Below are 19,256 nucleotides of genomic sequence, written 5' to 3'. Positions count from 1 at the left end.
TTCTTGAAAACCTATTAAGCAATTAAAGAACAAGACAATTTCATAATTTTTATTTATCTAAAACAAATTTTAAATGTCTGAATTAATATTGCTGTGTCTTCAAAAGCTAACTCCAATTTTGTCATATCAATAAAATACCCCTTCTATATGCATATGCTGATTTAGCAATCTACATGTTGCACCAATTTTTTTCCATATTGAGACAGGAATTTTTGGGAATAAAAAAGAGGGCATGATTCTACAATCAGGACATGAGGTTCTCCATGAAGACAAGCAAAATGAATTCTAGACCTAAAAAATCACTGTTTGGCAACATCTTTTTATAACAATGCCTGCATTTGTACACAGTAGACACCAAATTATATACAAGTTGGCAGAAATGTCCATTAATCGACAACAGAAGAGCACTGTCTCCATAGGCACTGGGAAGTGCAGTTGCAGCATATATTCCCTAGGAACTGCATGAGCTGTACAGCCCACACTGTGATGCATACTGCCTACAGCCACAATGCTATTGGCACTCAAACTTTACAGAGTAAAACCAGCTGAGAGAGCTCTACTTATAGCTCATTCTGCAATATCTGATAAAGTTCAACATAACTGTGAGATCTACCTCCACACAGCTCTTACAAAACACCTTTCAACACAAAAGTTATTGAGAAATCAAGGTCTGCCCAACAAAAACATGAACTCATTTGTCTTTGAAAGATGACCTCATGTGCCACGTGACGCTGTTTCCTCTTTGAAGATAAAGAAATGTGTTTCCAAAACAAAAAAGATAACACACTTGTCCTCCCCTGCATCAGTTTAAAAGATGCAAAGGTAGTATTCTGGAACACGTAATAATAGAAATTACTTAATTTATTTAAAAAATATTCCTGGTTTGATTTTTAATCTACTAACTGCCAGTAATATAGCAGTACCTAAATTAAGCACTCAAGCAAGTGATCAAGTTAAGACTGCTATACATTTCCCTTAGTTCTGAATTAACATGTAACATTGAGCTCTCTTAATTTTGATATTAATGAGGATGAGTTCAAGCTAAAAGGTAAAAAATAAACCATCTTCCAAAGGCTGAGACAAGATTTAACTATTTGTAAAATACTAAATTGCAATTAAAGAAATAATTTTTTGCTACCAACTTATTCTCTCCATTGATTTTATATTACCCTAATTTTAAACTTTATACTTTTAAGGGCCAATGCCATTCTAAATATTATGTCTAAAACCAGTTAAGCACATGTGTGCACACACAGTGGCTAATTTCACAGCTGTGGTTGCAATGCATGGTTACATCTACATCAGACACAGAGACAGGGATGATAACCACACATGCAATCTGCATTTAGTACCTTAACTCCGCATAAACATCATCAAGTACTTAGGGACAGGGTGCTCAGTTGTAATCAAAGTTAGCAAATAAGAAATGTATGTACATTTATCAAGAACTAGATTGGTTGAGAGAGGAAAATCTTTTGGATCTGCAAGCAGTATCTGAATCATAACCACAAGCTCACTGAGTCTCTCTTGGGGCATCCAGGACCACCAAGACTAACTCATCTCTTTGGTCCAAATTTTGGCTGTTGGACCTCTACTTACACTGGACTCAGTATAACTCTCAACAATTCCTTTTAAGAATTGTGATAGGAACAGCAGCTATCCAGAATGACACAGTATCTCTGACAGCATGAAGAAAGCAAAGAGTTTGGATGGCCCTGGTCAAGCTGCCATGAAGAAACATTTTACTTCAGCTCTTGTTCTGCAAAAGACCACCCCTTCCACAACGTCATAGTTATTTTCTCCTATGACCTGGCAGAAAGGAGACAGTGGACAAACATAAAGCAGCCAAGAAGGATACAAAAAAGGTTTACATATCCCTCTGCCTATCTCAGTCACACCAAATCTTTCTCAAATGAATCCCTGACAGAAACAGGAAAAGCAGCAGATGGTGGGAGACTGGCCTTCCCTGTTCATGCCTTACCTAAATCAGCCAATTCCTCTGAGGACCACCAAGTGAAATTCATTCACATACACAGGAAAACTATTCAGTAGGGAGTTCTAGAAACCACAGGTAAATGAAATACAAATATTAACCCATTTACACAACCAAAGCCTCATACACCAAAATCAAGTCTCAGAAACTCACACGGGAACAAAATCACAACCAGATACTGTATCCTGCAAGTCTTTACAACACAATTAAATATTTTACATTACATTAAACTAGCAAGTCAAAGCTGCTTCTAACAAACCCGTATCATGAAGTACTTAAAAGGTATTACTGCTCTTTCAATATTTTCATATCACAACTATTCAACAGATTATTTTTACATTGTTTAACTTCATTTGTATTGATCTTTAAGTGCTTTTTGAATTCTCTAATCTGGTTATTCAATGTAGTTCCCCAAAGACTAAGAAAAACTTCAGTACAGTACATACATACAATATGACTTCTCCCATATGGGTGTATATGATTTCCACCAAGACTAGGCAAGACTTTCCAAACATATAAGAAGCCCCACAGCATCTAAAATACTAGTTTTCATGTCCAAGCATGCAGCAAAGTGAAAGCAATTAAGACAGATGGCTCAGATGGAACCACAAACATTCAAGAAGTATAGTAAAAATGCAACTATTAATTCCATTTTCCGATCAGACAAATGTGCTCATTTTCTGTTCAGTCTATTCCTTACTAATAACTTACACTGAGTGTTTTAGGCAATCACCAGAGTAGGACTTCAGCAGAGGGATGCACACACAGGCAGAATCAAATATTACAAACAATCTTTAAATGACATGAAATTGGAGTCCTTTCGCAACATTAGTTGTTGCAAACATGAATAAATTCATATTTGCAGCTAGACCATTTAAAGAAAATTTCACATGACAGACATTACGACAGATCATAACATAAATTTTATGTGTCTAACAAAGGAGGAATACATGAGAGTTGGCTTAAAGAGCTGGCAGTGAATTTTGTCTTACAAATTACCACTACAATGAAGAGGTAGACAAAAAAATGAGACAATTAGAAGAGATATATGACAAAAAGGAAGGTAGATAATATAGTTCCCAAAGACATTTCTGTTATAATCTACATATTGTGCATTTCACTTGCAAAACTAAAACCTTAAGCTTAAACTATCCAAGCATGTAGTATGAGTATGTATTATATCATTGTGTCAGTTATGAACACTTTGACATTCCATTTCTATATTATATTAAGGCCGAAATGGAGTTTCTGTCCTTTGTTAGTCCTGAATATTTTCAACAGCAAAACACTGCCACCTTTTGGCTTGATATATAGACCTCCCTATTGTAATTGTAAATTATTTTTTTTTGCTCCATTTGTCCTTTATGTATATGGTTGAATTCTTGTGATCCTATCTAAAATATGATTCAGTAGATATATTTCTCCAGAAAAAACCAACCAAACAAATCAGTATTAGTTGATAAAGAAAGACTATTATTTCTCACAAATACGAATGCACAGCCAAGCAACTTAAAAAGTATACTCCATTAAGCCACAGAATGCATTATCTATTTTCTCTCTTTATCTCACAACTCTTTGTTCTTGGCAGTTTTGGTACACATATATACTGTATCACATAATATCTTATACTGCATTCCTTTCAAGTAAAAACTTGGTAATGCATTCTTTGATCATCTGTGTTTTGAAAACGGCTGATAGGAATAACAATAATGTGTTATTAAAAATTTTATGTTCCTTGCCCATATATATATACTTACATTATTCTAGATTAAACACTGATGGCTTAATATCACTATGAGCATGTATGGAAATGTATACAAAATTACTTACACCAATGACACAATGTCCCCACGTTGTACATCATAATTTCGAATGCTCCAGTGGTTTAACAGCACTACATCAGATGCTTGTCTTCCCCCAGGATTCAAAGAAGGCTGAGAGAGGATGAGGGGAAAAAACAATCTTTAGATCTACATTTCCTTTATGAATCTTTCACCTACCTTTCATTCCATCAACAGGTGAAATCCATTAAAATCAGTAAAAATGTAGCCACTTAGTGTAAAAGGCCAAGAATCTGTTGTATTATGGGAAATAAATTTCTTTATTAAATGACATATAAATATAATTATGAGAAATTGTAGTTCACAACGTTCAATGCACTACTAACTGCATGCTAATCAAATTACACAGGATACATACTTATGGCAAGACTGATGAAGAGAAAGGATTGTCTTTACTGCTTATCATTTAATATTAAAATCAAAGGAGAACCAAGAACACTAATTTCCAGGAAGAAAAATTAAAACCACAAACATTTTGCAGGCATCTTACTGCTTATACAAGCCTAATGCACTAAAAATGAAATATGGATTTATAATAATAGTAATCTTAGCATCCTGTGCAAAGGAAAATAACAAACCCTATACCTACAGCATACACTGACATTGGCAGTAAATGTGATACTTCCATAACAGAATACATTGAAGCATGAACTCTCACAGATGCATACAGAGAAATGAGACTGGTCACTAAATTTGGCATTAAAATAACAAAGTAATTAATGAATAAAATGTATTAGGAGGTACATAGAGCCGTACATAAGTATTTTGTGCAATATGATACAAAACCGTGGTCCCTGGTCAATGCTGATTCTGAGCTAACTCGTGAGATATGGCACAAGAAGGAAGTAGCCCATTACAGTATGGTCTTTATTTATTTTTGCAGGGATTATTTCAATACAAATGCTCCTTTTATTAGCTAGAAAGTATTTAAGAGTATTCCAGGCTAAAGTCTTCTGATAGCTTATTTCTCAGTAAGCTTTTTCAGACTCCAAGTTGGCCAGATGACCTCTAATTTATATTCTAGAGTTAGATGACATATGCTATAAAGCAGAATATTAAGACTAGGCAGCCCCTGATTTGTCAGTATGATAGCTACAATATTAGCTAATTTTTAAGTTTTTTTGGTAGAAGAGGGTTTTGCAGCTCACCTTACAACATCAGTTGGACCTTCACATGAAGCACTAGACTTTCACTGCTGATATTCCCCTCCCCAGACTGAAAGTATCTTTGATAAGCAAACCAATTGGGGGACTGAATTTAACTGTTCATAACACAAGTAATTACACAGTGGTAAATTTAATTGTATTTTTATTCAGTAAAACTTTGCTCTCAAATAAGGATAGTTACTTAGTGTTTATTTTTAACTTCAAAAGCAATTTAGAAGTGCTTATTTCTCTTTATTACAGTTTCTTCCTTCATCTTTCCTTTGCCAAACACAATGGTTGAAAAAGGTCTATTTCACATGGGACTTGTGAAAAACTAGCTTTTCAAGCTGCAAGAGGAAGCAATGTGCTAGGGTGCTTAGTACATGTAATTCACATGGATAGTAAGGAACATGACAGGTGAAAAGAACAAACATGTCAGGAAGGAAGGGAGGGATATGACACATGTTTAGGTAAACAGCAAATGAGGCTAGTTACATTTTGAACTGAGGACTATGGGCAAATTTCTAGCCAAGTCTGAGGATTAAAGCAGAGCACCTTAACATCCACAGAGATATAGCTCAAGTCTAAGCTATAAATATATTAACCCTCATCACTATTTTATCTGCTAGACTCTATGCACTGCAAGAACCAGATAAATGAAAACCAGATGCTAATTAGCAGATATTTGATTATTAGTTTTTAATCTGGATTTCCAAAATTATTTACTACCATTATAGCATTTTCCACCAAAGGATCATGTATTTACATACAAATGACTTAAATACAAATTCATGGACAATTCACAGTCATAGTCATTGTGCCAAATGCAGGCACACATGGGTCAGAAGCTAACAACAATACTAAGAATAAGGCAAAGAGGCTGATGTTACAAAGCAGGAATCATACATATGGTATATTCTCACAAAGTAAACTCCTTAGTACTCAGAAGGATCTACCTTAAAGGGCCAAAACAGATGGACAAAACAAGTGGAAATTTTAAACACATTGCTCCAAAAGATAATGTATTTCACAGCTGATACTTAGAAAAGATCTGCATGAGTATTCACACACTTTTCCTCTCAAATAAATCTACATCAATGGCATTTTACAGAGAAATACACCACAGTGCTGCTGCATTATCTCAGTTGACTCCTACTATTTTCTGTACTTAAACAAAGGAAATACTTAGAATTGCAATACATTTAGATATTGAGCAAACTTCTTAACTTCATGCATTCCAAATGCAATACCACATTGCTTGATATTTTTAATAATATCTCATGTGGTTTTGACATACAGAGTGGATATCCAACTCATAATACATTAGAATTATGTTTGAGTAAAATATGACAGTGTTTGGATTTTTCTTTCCTCCAATGAAACAACCTGACAAATACACAGACAAAAATACTACTTTCGTAGACAAAATAGAATGAAAAGTAGAAGGAGACAACTTTCATCTTACATTAACAATTACATTTATCTATTTAAAAGAATTATCTAAATCCTTCAGCAAGTCTTTCTCTAATGTAAACAACTCAAATTGTGATTCTACAACAAAAAGTACAGAAGTAATTTAATGCAGTGTATTCAGATATAAAAATATCATGGAGAATAAGTTTTGAGTAGTAAGATTTCAGGTCTAGCAAAACAAAAATACAGTTTCTGAAAAAGTAGTCAACAAATAGGTTCACAAGGACTGTTTATAAGAAACAAAATAATATAGGGGCTTCTTCCTTCCTCTAGCTTGAAGCATTATCAAGTTCTTGGCATAATAGCCTGCTACAAATGAGACACACAGGTCTTAATTTAAACTATGGTGCAGAAGCCACAAAACATTCACTCTTTGCAATTACTAACTAATCTAATGCTAAAAGCATGCAAATTGAGATCCCCAGCCATATGATGAAGCCTCGCAGGACATGAGGTTCCATAAGTAGGAGGGTAAAAACATGCCCTTTTACTATAAATAATGATTAACTTCATAGTTGTTATGCTGCTAGTGAATACCAGAAGGTCATAACTTATTTGCTTGTAGCTTGGGGAACGCAAAGAATATTCACATGAGCTCACAGGCTTAGGTACAGTAATCCTAATAATAAAGTTAGGAGAAACTGCCACAGAATAATTACAACTGCTATTATGCATAATGGAATAGAACATTCAATAATGTTTGCTGTGGAAACAAGTGTGCTTCATCTGAGATCACTGCTCAGGCCACTGCTATAGTCCTTGGTATTGAACTGTTTGCTATAGAACTTGCATATAAAGCTGCACATACGTTGCCATCTTCCATCTCACTTGAAAACTATCCATTTGATTTAATGAAATTACAAATTTATATATCCACGGAGGGTTCCCTTTTCCGCATCATTATGTATGAAGAGTCCATAATACCAGACAAGCAATGAAAGTCAATTAAAAATAACATAAATCAATATCAGGATGTCCATCCATACGATAACAAACATTTGAAAGTATAAAGCCAGCACAAGAGGAGTCACACAAAAAAACCACAACAGGCAATTAAGAAATCCTGTTACTAGTTATTTGTGTCACTTACACTCAATGTTGTAAATGGATTACAACTCACTTGAAAACCACTATTAACAGAATACTAGATGAGAACATCAATCTCTGAAATCCTAAGCAACAAAACCACCTCATGTGAGGATTAAAAAACCCAGTAATTTTGAAAATAAAAAAGAAGGTAATGAAACAATTAAAAAATGCTAAAATTATAAACTGAAATAGTTCTCTGTTATTCCCTACAGGTTAGAGTTAATACACATATACACTGAAGTCAGCACGAGCAAAAGAATTATGACAGGTGGCTGAAAGCACTGTAGAATCACAAGTCAGCTTGAGACAATGAAATGCATGAAGTCTGTGTTAATTGATGGGGAATAAATAAAAACATTTGTATTTTCATTAGAACCTTTATTCATTGTGCTTCACAGGGTGTCAAAAAGTATTACCACCAACAACAACTATGATGCAGCAGTAAGGCTGGTCCAAATAAACAGGAAGTGCGGGGGAGAGAGAGCACACAACAGAGAAAAAGAGCAGGAGAGCAATTGTGACACAAAGATTTATTTCTTGTTTTTTGTCAAAACTATTAATTTCAGGCTCAGCAGAAGCCACAATGACGAGTGCACAAAGCCAGCTAGGCGTTTTAGAGGTCTGTTAGCAACAAATTCTTGGGCATCTTACCATGGTATCTTCAAACTGAGACAACAGGTTATCACTGGAAGCATGTGACTGAAGGGAACATGACTACAAACCAACTGAACTTCACTCTCCCTCATACCCATAGTTTTCAGATACATTCAACATAGATCACTCTCCAAAGAATACAGTAAACAGACAGAACTGCAACATGATGACCAGAACTCCTTCAAGCTACTCTCCAAAAGAGAGATATTTTCCTGACAATTATGTCCCTGTCAGACATGCTTAGGCGTCTAATAAACCTTGTCAAGGAAATTAGTATTTTATTAAAAGCACTAGGATTTTTATTTATTTATTGGTAATCTGAAAAACATTCACATGTACAGAAGCTTGTTTTAAGCTTCTATTTCAGTGCTGAAGTCCAGAATAAAACCAGAGAATTTTACAGACACTGAGATGTCAGTAAAATTGCAAGTGTCAGCTTTCAAGCTAGCCATACTTGAATCAACAGAGGAAATGTTTAGTCAACAGACACAGCAAGGGAAAAGCTTTGATTTTAATCACCCAGTGAATAGATATTGTTTTCCCTAGCCACTACAAAGAGTGCATATCGTTCTTTGTCAGGTTGAATAAATTTGAGAAAATAACTGTAGTGTTTTTCAAATCCTCCATGGATAAACCACAGTTAACTGTATGCCCTCAAGTAAGGAGAGAAGCAACACTCCAGAACAATACCAATACTTCTGAACACTTTGGACTTTGATTTAAGGGAAACATAAAACTGAGGCCTTGACAGAGGGGTTCAATCGACTTGTGGAGATGGCAAATCTAAAAAGTGTCTTTCCAGCTACTGAGGTAAAACTATCAAGAGAGAATGGATGTCAAACAGAACACTGTTATAGACAGAAAAGAGCAAACAATAAAAGGCAAAATTTAAATGCTCACATCATGCTCAGAAGTAACAAAAACCAACAGCAATAGAAGACAAACAAAAACTCCAAACACCACAAAGCCAGAAAATCCAACATGCATCTTGAGTGTTCCACATGGCTCTAGATCCTCAGAGAGCCAAAAAATGGGAAGATGGAAAATGGAGTTGTATTTGTCTGTCTGATTTTGTACTTATGTACATGCTGTCATATATATTTGATTTTTTTCTGTCTGAAGATAGCAAAAAGACAATGAAAATGGTTTTCCCCACTCTTCCCTGCGCAAATTTCTGGCTCTGCAGCTGCAAGACCTGAGATTGGTCATCAACGAAATTCAGAACAACATTTGTGAAAAGGGCAAAGATACCTTATGTAATACCTAACTTCTGGTCTTGTATTGTATAATTACTAGAGTAAGATGATTTTACTTTCATCCCTGTTCTTGATGTTGAGCGCTGCCTTCTAGACCTGCTGAGGTTTCTTGATAGAGGTTAAACATCAGATTACTGACTGCCACAAAAGACACAATGCCACTTTGCCATTTCCTCCTCCCCACCACATGCTTTTTATGGCATTAAACACAAATTAGACAAGTCCAGGATTTAGCTTGACTTTTGTCTGTGCAAATGCTGCACAATTCAAACTCCAGTAGCTTCTCTCGATTGCTGTGAAACCCCTCTTCAAGGTTCTGAGTTTACTCAAGCAATCAGAAAAGAGGGCTTGAAATCTGAGAATACAATCCTTAGTCTCTGCTAATTGGAATGCTGCAAAATTAAATCAAAATACACTGTAGTTATCCGAGGTGATGCACAGCAATATGCAGTGCATATGATTTAAAATGCAAAGTAATTAAACAAAAACTGGCTAACTACATTAAAACATATCTTTTTCAAGTCTAAATAACAGAGGAAACAAAGTAGCTGCTCACTATCCTGAGTATTTATTTATTGTCTAAATGTTAAACAGACTATTAATATTTATTTACTCGCACTGTATAAACATTCAGCATAACCAAAGTAAAAACAGTGAATTGATACCTATGTGTTGTTAAGCACAGGTATTAATATTAGCTTTATGCCACTTTCAGTATTCTTCACTGCAATGCTGCCATACGTGTTCATTAGTAAGAACAAGTATAGCAAGAAAGGTTTTTGCCTTACAGTTACTATAATGCAGCTACTAAAAATTAATAAAGCCTCTTTGTGAGTCACCAATTCAATCCCAAGAGACAAAAGATACTGCTTCAAAAACAAATCTTTATTTCTAAATGCCTAGGAAGGTATAAAAAAAATTAAATCTATCTTTATCACTACTTCTTAATATATTTTCCTTTTACTGAGACAGAAATCAGGGAAGCTTTGTCCTCAAAAGCTTTTCTTTACACATCACAAAAGTATTTGTTTAACAAAGTTGAAATTAAACTATTCCATACTACAGCATTTTAATTTAATAACAATTGAGAAAAAGATTTCTTCCATTGCTATTGTCAGTGGAGAGTCACTTTTTAATTTCCTGACAGACAAAAGATATTTCCAGCAATACCTGCATTGAAGCTCCTTCCACCCTTGCTACACAGGCAACTCTATCCAGGAAAGTCACAGTTACAGGAACAGCAACAAAGAAACCTTTCAAAAAGGCTTTAAGGTATCTCTTCCCCAGACCTTGAGCCTGTGCCATAATCTGAAAAACACAGGGGAAGGGTAAAAAATTAAAAAACAAATTTTAAGTAACAACATGTAGCAATTCAACAAGGAATATTTAAGAATACATTTATTATATTATCTGTTAGAGTATCCCAATATCCACAGTGAAAAAAAATGTGCAAAAGAACAAAACAACCATAAATCTTGTCAGAATTTCAGTACCTACTATACAGAATTGAGCTTGATGCTTAAAATTAACTCTTTAGCTAATTTGCCCATTTCTTGTGATCCTGTGTTAGCAGAAGCATGTGACAAAAAATGACTCGATAACAGTTGCGCTAAGCAAGAATCAAATTGATATAACCAGTAATTATGCATTTCCAGGAAAAAAAGTTGCAAATAATTTTCTCTCCACAGACTGGAAATTATTAATTTCTGACCCTCAAAGATGGATTGTGTTAAGTAAAGAAAAGTTACCTGCAACACGCTATCATTTCTTTATTAAATATTTTCACACTGGAAATGCACAAATGCATCATTTCCACACTTGTGAGAACTGCAAATTGTCCCATGTGTCATAGGGACACACCATAACACAATGACTCCTTGTTCATGACTATGTCAGAGAGTTCAAAGCTACTTAGCTGCCCAGTCTGCCAATATATGGCACATGGGATGATTCCACTCCAACTAACTATGCATTATTCTTCCATCTCTTTATTTAGCCCCAAACCACTGAATGTGCTTGAAAAATATCTGCAAGGTACACTGAAACCCAAGTTGCTTAATCATATTAGTTGTATCTCTGAAAAGCAAGCTGAATATCCAGGTACTGCTGCAAAGGTACAAGACCATTTCACATAACTGCAGTTTCATTATAAGAAACGTTGCTCTTCATCAATTGGCAATTCCCTTTTAAACTGGTGTTTCCACCTACTGAACACCTGGTAAGCCTCTTCCCGCCCCCAAAATGAGTTTGTGAAGTCCCTGCTCCCTCTGTCACTTCAACAGAGAGAAGGACAAAACAGACTGTGCCCTGAATTTTTGGGTCTTTCAGTGTGTCTGTATTCAAGAACAATGAATTGTTTTTCAATGAAAATCATGGACAATCTAAATATCTGCAGTTTTGTTCAATCCTCTTACAAACATAATATTTACACTTTACACTTAAGAGAGGAAATCCAGTTCTACCATCTGCATTTTCTTCACTAAAATTATTTATAGATATAAACAGCTTTGCAAGGACAAGATCCATCTTCTGAAAGACAGAAACATCTTTACTATGACTTCTAACATTCACCTTCACAAGGTTTTAAATATCTTAAGTGGAAATATTTAATAATCTATAAACTTGCACATAAGTTTAAATATGCATAAGTCTAAATGCACTTAATGCTTGTAATTCAGTCATATTTTCTTTCTGAACATTTCATGAAAACATTTTCAATTTCCATCAACCATTCCCACAAATAATTTGAAATAGGTTGTGAAACAGAACAAAAACCTTATCAATTCAAGACAAATGCTAAAATGCTTTTCTTTCAGCTTATTGTTTAAGAACTGTTTATTGGAAACCACCCACTAAAAGAGACTATTGCCTCGATGAGCAGATACACCTTTAGAAATATGCCACATAAAAATAGAATCTCTATAAATCAGGGTTTTGTCTACCTTTTAACAATTTACACCATTTCATACACCTTAATACCCTTCTCTCAACCTACTCACTTTGAACTTCACCCCTTGAGTTTTCTGGCTGGATGATCTACTCTGCTATAAGGTCTGGCACATCTCAGACCTCCTCCACTCTAACAGTAATGTCAGCCACAAAACACCATTTTGAGACATTACCCACAAACATATCCACCATGTTCTCTACAGTCATTCTTCGAGCTATCAGACACTGCCTGATAGATGTATCACAATATGGCTTATTTAGGAATTCTTTAAAAAAGTTTTAGAATTCAAATAAATTTCCTTCTCTTTCAATTCTACATAGTCAAATCCATTTTTCATTCCTAATGAAACATGAATATTAACCCCATCTCTTCTAATAAATCCATTGACAGATTTTGTTACAAACTTCTCGTAAAAGCCCCATGCTGGTATCTACAGAAAAGTCTAGTATCTGAAGAGAAGTAATTGCACAGACATTCCACAGGAGACCAGCCATATGCCTCTGGAACTACAAGCTAATTTATAGTGACACAGAATCTAGCAGCCAGGTTAAAATGGTTACGACAAAATGCTACATTCTCAGTACATCACTTGGACAAGACAACACCAGCAGTGTTAAGCATCGTTTATGGACAAAGCTGGGAACTAAAAGTCCTACTTTTGTGGGTTTAGACACATGCAGCATTACATGACACTGTAAATAAACATGAGGGGGAAAGCACCAAGAGCAACCCTACAAGCAATCAATTTGCAAAGCCACCAAAGCCAACAACAGCTGATGTGCTGAAGGACTTCTCTATTTGCCCTGAATTTATTTGTTTATTTTCTCCTCTCCTCCCTCCACTAGGCAACTGATGAAACCACTGGTTTCATCTTCCATCTACACCAAGATGATGATTCCTTCATTTACAGTCACACACTACATTCTGAACTTTTCCTGGTTCCCCACCTCCCACAGCAAAGGACAGCTTTTCCACAGGACACAAGCTGAGCAGGCCTATAGAAGTTTTTATTCCCAAAAGTTAGCAAACATGCACACACATTTTAAACAGTTTGAGAACTATTTCAAAACAAATCTGTCTTTAACCTTACGTCCTTTCATATAACAAAACATTTTTAACACAAAGGTAAGAACTTACTACACGTCAGTACATTGCTGAATGGTGTGCACATTTTTGCCAGGTTTATTTCACAAGCTTTCCCCTCCAAAAAGCACAGACAAGCATTTACCACTGGATAAGTATATGCACACGCAGAGTTGCCATGCAACTGTTGACACAAGAGTTCAACTTCCAGTAAATGGAAGATTACCCATCACTCTTTCAGTAAGAGGGGCTTCAAGTTGTCTTGACTGCCACAGGAGAAGAGCTGGAATGTAGGCAGCAGAAAGGCAGCATTATCTTCTACCAGTAACTGTACATGTGAATGGATAATCCTCTACTAATAAACACCTTTTGATTAAAATGTGCAGTGTTGTCTTTTCTTACACTTCGGTGGTCATAGGACAAAAGAAGAGAAAAAAGTAATGATAAGCATTTACTGCACTCACAAGAAAGAATTCAGGGTGGTAAAGGGTAGACACAACAAAGATTCTTAAAATTAAAATTTAAAAATTCTGGTTGTAGCCTTTGTTTTAAAATAAAGACAACATTAGACAGCTATCACTCCTGGAGATAATATTCTGCTCTTAGAAATTTCTAAAACACCTGTAGATTTTAAGAGCATCGTGTTTCTGGAGTGAAATTCTAAAATACAGTGCAATATCTGGTTTATGCTGACAGCACATTTATATGCATGCCAGTGAAACAAGCAAAGCATTGTTTGCTGAAAAAAAATAATTTCAACAACACATATTTCTGGATCTCTGCCCAGCCAGTGACACCTTGAATAAGATCAACAAATCACAACACTTAAAAGATGGTACAAAAAAACCCCCAACAAAACAAAAAACCGACAAAACCAAACACAAAAAAATATCCCAGAACAAATATTTTTGAGATGCATATGCTTTTCAGCATTTCTAACTTACACTTGATTTATCGAAATAACCCAACAGAACAATTCAGTAGAACTGACAAACTTCAAAACAACAACCTTGAAAACTGGTTTGAAATGGCAACATGGACAAGAAAACTCCTAGATCAAAAATGCTAGCATATAGCAGGTCAAAGCATTAAGAATTTCACATTGTGCAGCTCAGAGATTAAGGCAGATGGAGCACAGCATTATCTGGACTGAAGTATTTGGTGCACAAAAGGTCCAGGGATTATAATGAGCCTCTCGTGGGTACTACAACATATGGAGCAGAGATGCTATTTAGATAGCTATGTATGAAATGCTTATTTCTTCTTACACTTGCCTGCACATTAGAAGACACTGTTTATCAAACAGCCTGCAGAAAATCATCAAGTAATTCAGAAAGCCCCAGGTTACAATATATTTGCAAACCTAGGTATTTAAAAATTACCCACAGAAGTATGATAGGAAAAAAAAAGCTGTAAAAACAAGACATTAGCAGTCATCCACAAAGGAAATAAAATGGCCCCTGATGTGCTTCTACAAGAAGGCGTGTGAGGGAACAGGAAGGAGGGAGTTACAACCTATATGTGAAACAACTACCCAACCAAGTCTACTATGTTACTTTGAAATGACCTACCTGATCCTGTTCAGGAATTAGTAACTATAGTATATATAGTCCCATAATCCCTTGAAATAACCAACTTCCCTGTCAATCACAATATGCATTTTCCTATACATCAATGGCATCACACTAGAATTTAGGTATGTGTGGTTCAAAAAGAAATAAGACTTTCATGACAGAAAATACCAAAAGATATGAGTGAGTCCAATTTAATTGCATCCTATGAAACTGAAAGTAAAAGCTTTTGTTTTAAGCAAGACTGGTCTAACTTGAACACAAGGTTATACCTGGTCTAACAACCATGATCAACAGGATACTGTTCAGTATCAGAATTTGCATGATCTTTATAATATGTGCCTTTTCTACACCTTTCATGATACAAGCCCAGAGCTAACTACTGCCATGGAGCCTGATTCCCATTTCCCACTTTAGTTGCATATTTCAATAATTTTTACATGACAGTGGTTACTGTAAGGGTACAAGTATGCAGATTTTTTTAGTAGGCTAATTTAATTCACATAAATTTATCCAAGTACAGGCTGATGCACACAGTTATGATGGTGATGAATGCCACAGAAGAATCAAAATAGACTAGCCCATATAAGTTTTCCATTAAAATAATCAATATAGATCAGTCCACTTAAGTTTTCATTTTAAAATACTCTCTAGTTCCAGAAGCAACTCTCATTTATCCTTCAATAAAGACAACTCCATCCTAGTATTATTCACTATAGTGGTGACATGTCTATTCCATTAATGTATTTATACTCTGCACAGATGTTTTGCTCACCCTATTTCTCCTCCCTGTATCCCCCAGCACAAAGACATTAAAGAATATTACCCTATTGCTAGTTTGGATATGTCACAGGTGATGGAAATTACTGTTGTATTACTGCAGCAACAAATTGTAACCTAATCAGCAGGTTTTGCAACAAAACATGTACACTCTGCTGTTCTCTTTCTTCTAAGTTAGTCATTTTGTCCTGATACCTAGATGCTTTGCTTGTTCCTAATACAAAGCAGCAGATTTTCAACTCCATTTTGTACCATTTTCTTATGCCTTAGTTTGAATTAAAGCAATTACGATTTCCTTGCAATAGCTCCTATCACTATGAAATATGCAGAGGTTTTTCCACGATACCACAATAAAGAAAAACAACAATAAAAATCCACTTTTGTAATCTTCCCAAAGCTGTAACATACACACAAGTTCCCAGAAGCAGGCAAAACCAGATCAAGTTAATGAGCTTTCAGCTTGCAAACCAAATAAAAAGTTTAAAGCAGAACAATCAGCAACATAATCTGTCTCAGAATTATTATGGGGGAAAAAAATTTAATGTGGAACTGATTATTCTTTTAATTCAGTATTGCTTCATCCCAACACTGGGATCGATCTCATGTACAAAGGCTCAGTTCACACGCTGATTGTAACTGGAAAGAAATTCATATTTCTTATTCTTACAGATTAATTTTGTGTCTCAAGTACAGAAATTTCACCCTCTTGTACAATATTGTATTTCCAAACAAAACATTTCATGCTTCAAATATAAAGCAAATGTGGAAGAAAACACAACTGTACATGAAAGTTACTCTCAGCAATCAAATTAACGGCTACTTCAGGATGGAGAGTAATCAGTAACGGAGAGTAATCATCACCCCTCAGTTCTGACAAGTTATTCAGGATTCCATTTCATGCACACAAGCATCAAGAAAAGGAAGTGCAATACAAAAAATAAAAACTCAGTAATTGTTGCAAATCAGATCTTCTCAGAGCACTTAAAATGCAATGCAACATCTTCCAAGTAGTATCACACAGGTGACTGGCAGAGTACCTGTTCTTCTAACATTAAAGATACAATATTTGTTTTTACTCATGTTTCTACATCTTCAAGGAAACTAATAATCTTTAATATATATTGCACATAAAGGAAAGTCCCAAATAACATACATTTTAGAACTCACTTAAGAGAGCTTCTTGTAACTGAAAATTCAGTGTTGCTTCGAGCATAAAGATTCATTGCATGCTAAGTTAATTTTGTAAATTGATTTTAAATGCCCTTTACAAACAACTATCAGCTGCTGTTATGTTCCGATCTCTACTGAAAAGACTGCATAAATAAGTTGCTTCAAAACTCACCAAATTTGTAAATTATATTTACAGTAACAAATTAATTAGACCTCAAAGGTTATGTCATTGCACATTTATCTAGTCAGCTCTCCAGATTCTTTCAAGTACTATGAAACTGTCATGTTAATTGTAGTTATCTAGAACCAAACTTAGACAAAAACAACAATAATAAAAAGGAATGTTCAGTTTTAACCAAAACATATAATGTTAAATATTTATATAACATTCAATAAGCAGCCTAAGAATAAGAGCATTCAATTCCAAACACAAATATTGTCAGAAACAAATTCTTCTACAAGTATTTGCATTTGAGTTAAGAACAGGTAAGTTTAGTGCAGACAGGGAAGCTTCTTCTAGCCCAATGGAAAAATCAAATTAATACAAGAAACAAGATTCTCAGCTATGCAAGAAGCACACAAGTATCCATCAAGTATATAAAGACAAAATAATACCTAATATTTATGACTGTATGAATAAATAATTCCAAAAGAAAGAAGAGAAAATGTATTTTAATATTCAAAAGGTATTTTCCATCTGCAGTGTACTTTACAAAAATATGTAGCCCTCCCACAACTACTGTAAAGTCAGCTTTATGTATACTTGCTCGTGGCAGGGAAATTAGAACTGATTCCCAAACAGAACATCCCCACAAAACCAAGCAGTAAGACCTGATGAATGATCTAGTTACAATCTACAGCCTGTGCCACATTAATAAACAAAATATACAAACTAATATGGAAAAATTTGCCTTCAAAAATAACTTCCTTTATTTTAACCACTCAGGTTTTATCCTTGAACATTAGAGGTCACTGTGGGATTTTTTAAGAGCATACCTATTGTAGTCTGCAATAATTGCTCCCCACCATATTGATTTTCAGTCTGGGATTAGTGACAACTTCAACTGCCATATAAATTTCTCAGGTCTCAAGAATAAACAACAACTAAACAGCAAGCACAAGGATTCCAGATATAGCTGAAATCTGTGGAACTCTGTCAAGTGATAAAGATCTCGATACAAAGTTCCAACTGTGACTGTGAACCAATTTGAATCTTAAAATTAATGTTCAGCATGATTAAACTATTATTCTCCTGGATACCTCCCACTGCTATAACATTTGTATAGTCATTTACCATCAATTCCAGGGGAAAAAAAATTTTGGTTACAACATACAAGCTGAACAGAAGAATCTGTAATTTTAAAGTAAAAGAAATGGAAGACTCCTCTAAATCTTTTTACAAATAGCATGTGGATTCTGCTACAAGGTTGCATATTGGAAAAATCAAGTCTACTTCTCAAGACTTCTAAAGAAAATACTTAATTTAAGCTGAAAATCCCCAAGAGGTTTTGTCTTCCAGATATATTCTGTTGACAAATAATTTCTATTTGCTTCCTAGCGGAATAATGAATACGTACTTAACACGTGCTTTGGGAGGAGAAAAAGAAAATACAAATGTGGTGGTACAAGAAAGTTATCTAGAGGGATGTAAAGCAACTTTTCTACACTACCTCTCTCCTTTTCTGGTATATCAGTGTGCTCAATTAATACCAATTCAACAGAATAGCAATGATATGAAAACAAGATTAAATTACAATAGAACACTGGCTAATTAAATGAATCGATGAGGTTAGAGACTAATTGGTGTTCAGGTGCAGCTTTTTCTATCTAAGCTTTTCACCAGCTTCCAAGGAAAAATAATTTTCCTTTAAAAAGGTGGGAATACCAGAGAGACACATCTAGGAACCAGCTGAATCTCTAGCTTCAAGTAGTGTGGCCCTTACACAGAGAAGCATTTAACTAAGAATAGATTGAAGGACAAGCACCAGAGGTGGAAAAGCAGTCACTTTAAACTACATCATTATAAGCTGCAAAAATAATTTCTCTCTCAAGATTTCCAGCATGTAGGGTAACAGGAAAGCCACTCCATCAGGATTCTAAAGAACTAGCAGTAGCTGTAGTCCTCATACAACAAATACAGCCTAGTAAAAATTTAATAAAGCAGGAAAACACGTCAAGTAAGAATTGTATCCGGTGCAGGACTAAGAGCACAAACCCCAGCGGCAGACAAGACGCCGGGAACGAGAGCACA

At 35.1% G+C, this 19,256-nt stretch overlaps 1 protein-coding gene across 1 annotated transcript; it reads right to left on the bottom strand.

Annotated features, from left to right (window-relative positions):
- Positions 1 to 3,823: 3,823 nt before the first annotated feature.
- Positions 3,824 to 10,756, bottom strand: IMMP2L (IMP2 inner mitochondrial membrane peptidase-like (S. cerevisiae); the record flags this gene model as incomplete). Its single annotated transcript, XM_009071189.1, has 2 exons — positions 10,622 to 10,756; positions 3,824 to 3,927 (listed from the first exon to the last, which is right to left on the bottom strand). Coding segments are annotated over exons 1-2 (239 nt in total), but the record flags the coding sequence as incomplete, so codon positions are not given.
- Between the last annotated feature and the right edge of the window lie 8,500 nt (positions 10,757 to 19,256).

The sequence above is a fragment of the Acanthisitta chloris genome, unplaced genomic scaffold (genome assembly GCF_000695815.1).
Source record: "Acanthisitta chloris isolate BGI_N310 unplaced genomic scaffold, ASM69581v1 scaffold2273, whole genome shotgun sequence".
NCBI classification, from domain to species: domain Eukaryota; kingdom Metazoa; phylum Chordata; class Aves; order Passeriformes; family Acanthisittidae; genus Acanthisitta; species Acanthisitta chloris.
The sequence above is the reverse complement of the archived record's forward strand: the minus strand, read 5'-3'. Positions and strand labels throughout refer to the sequence as shown.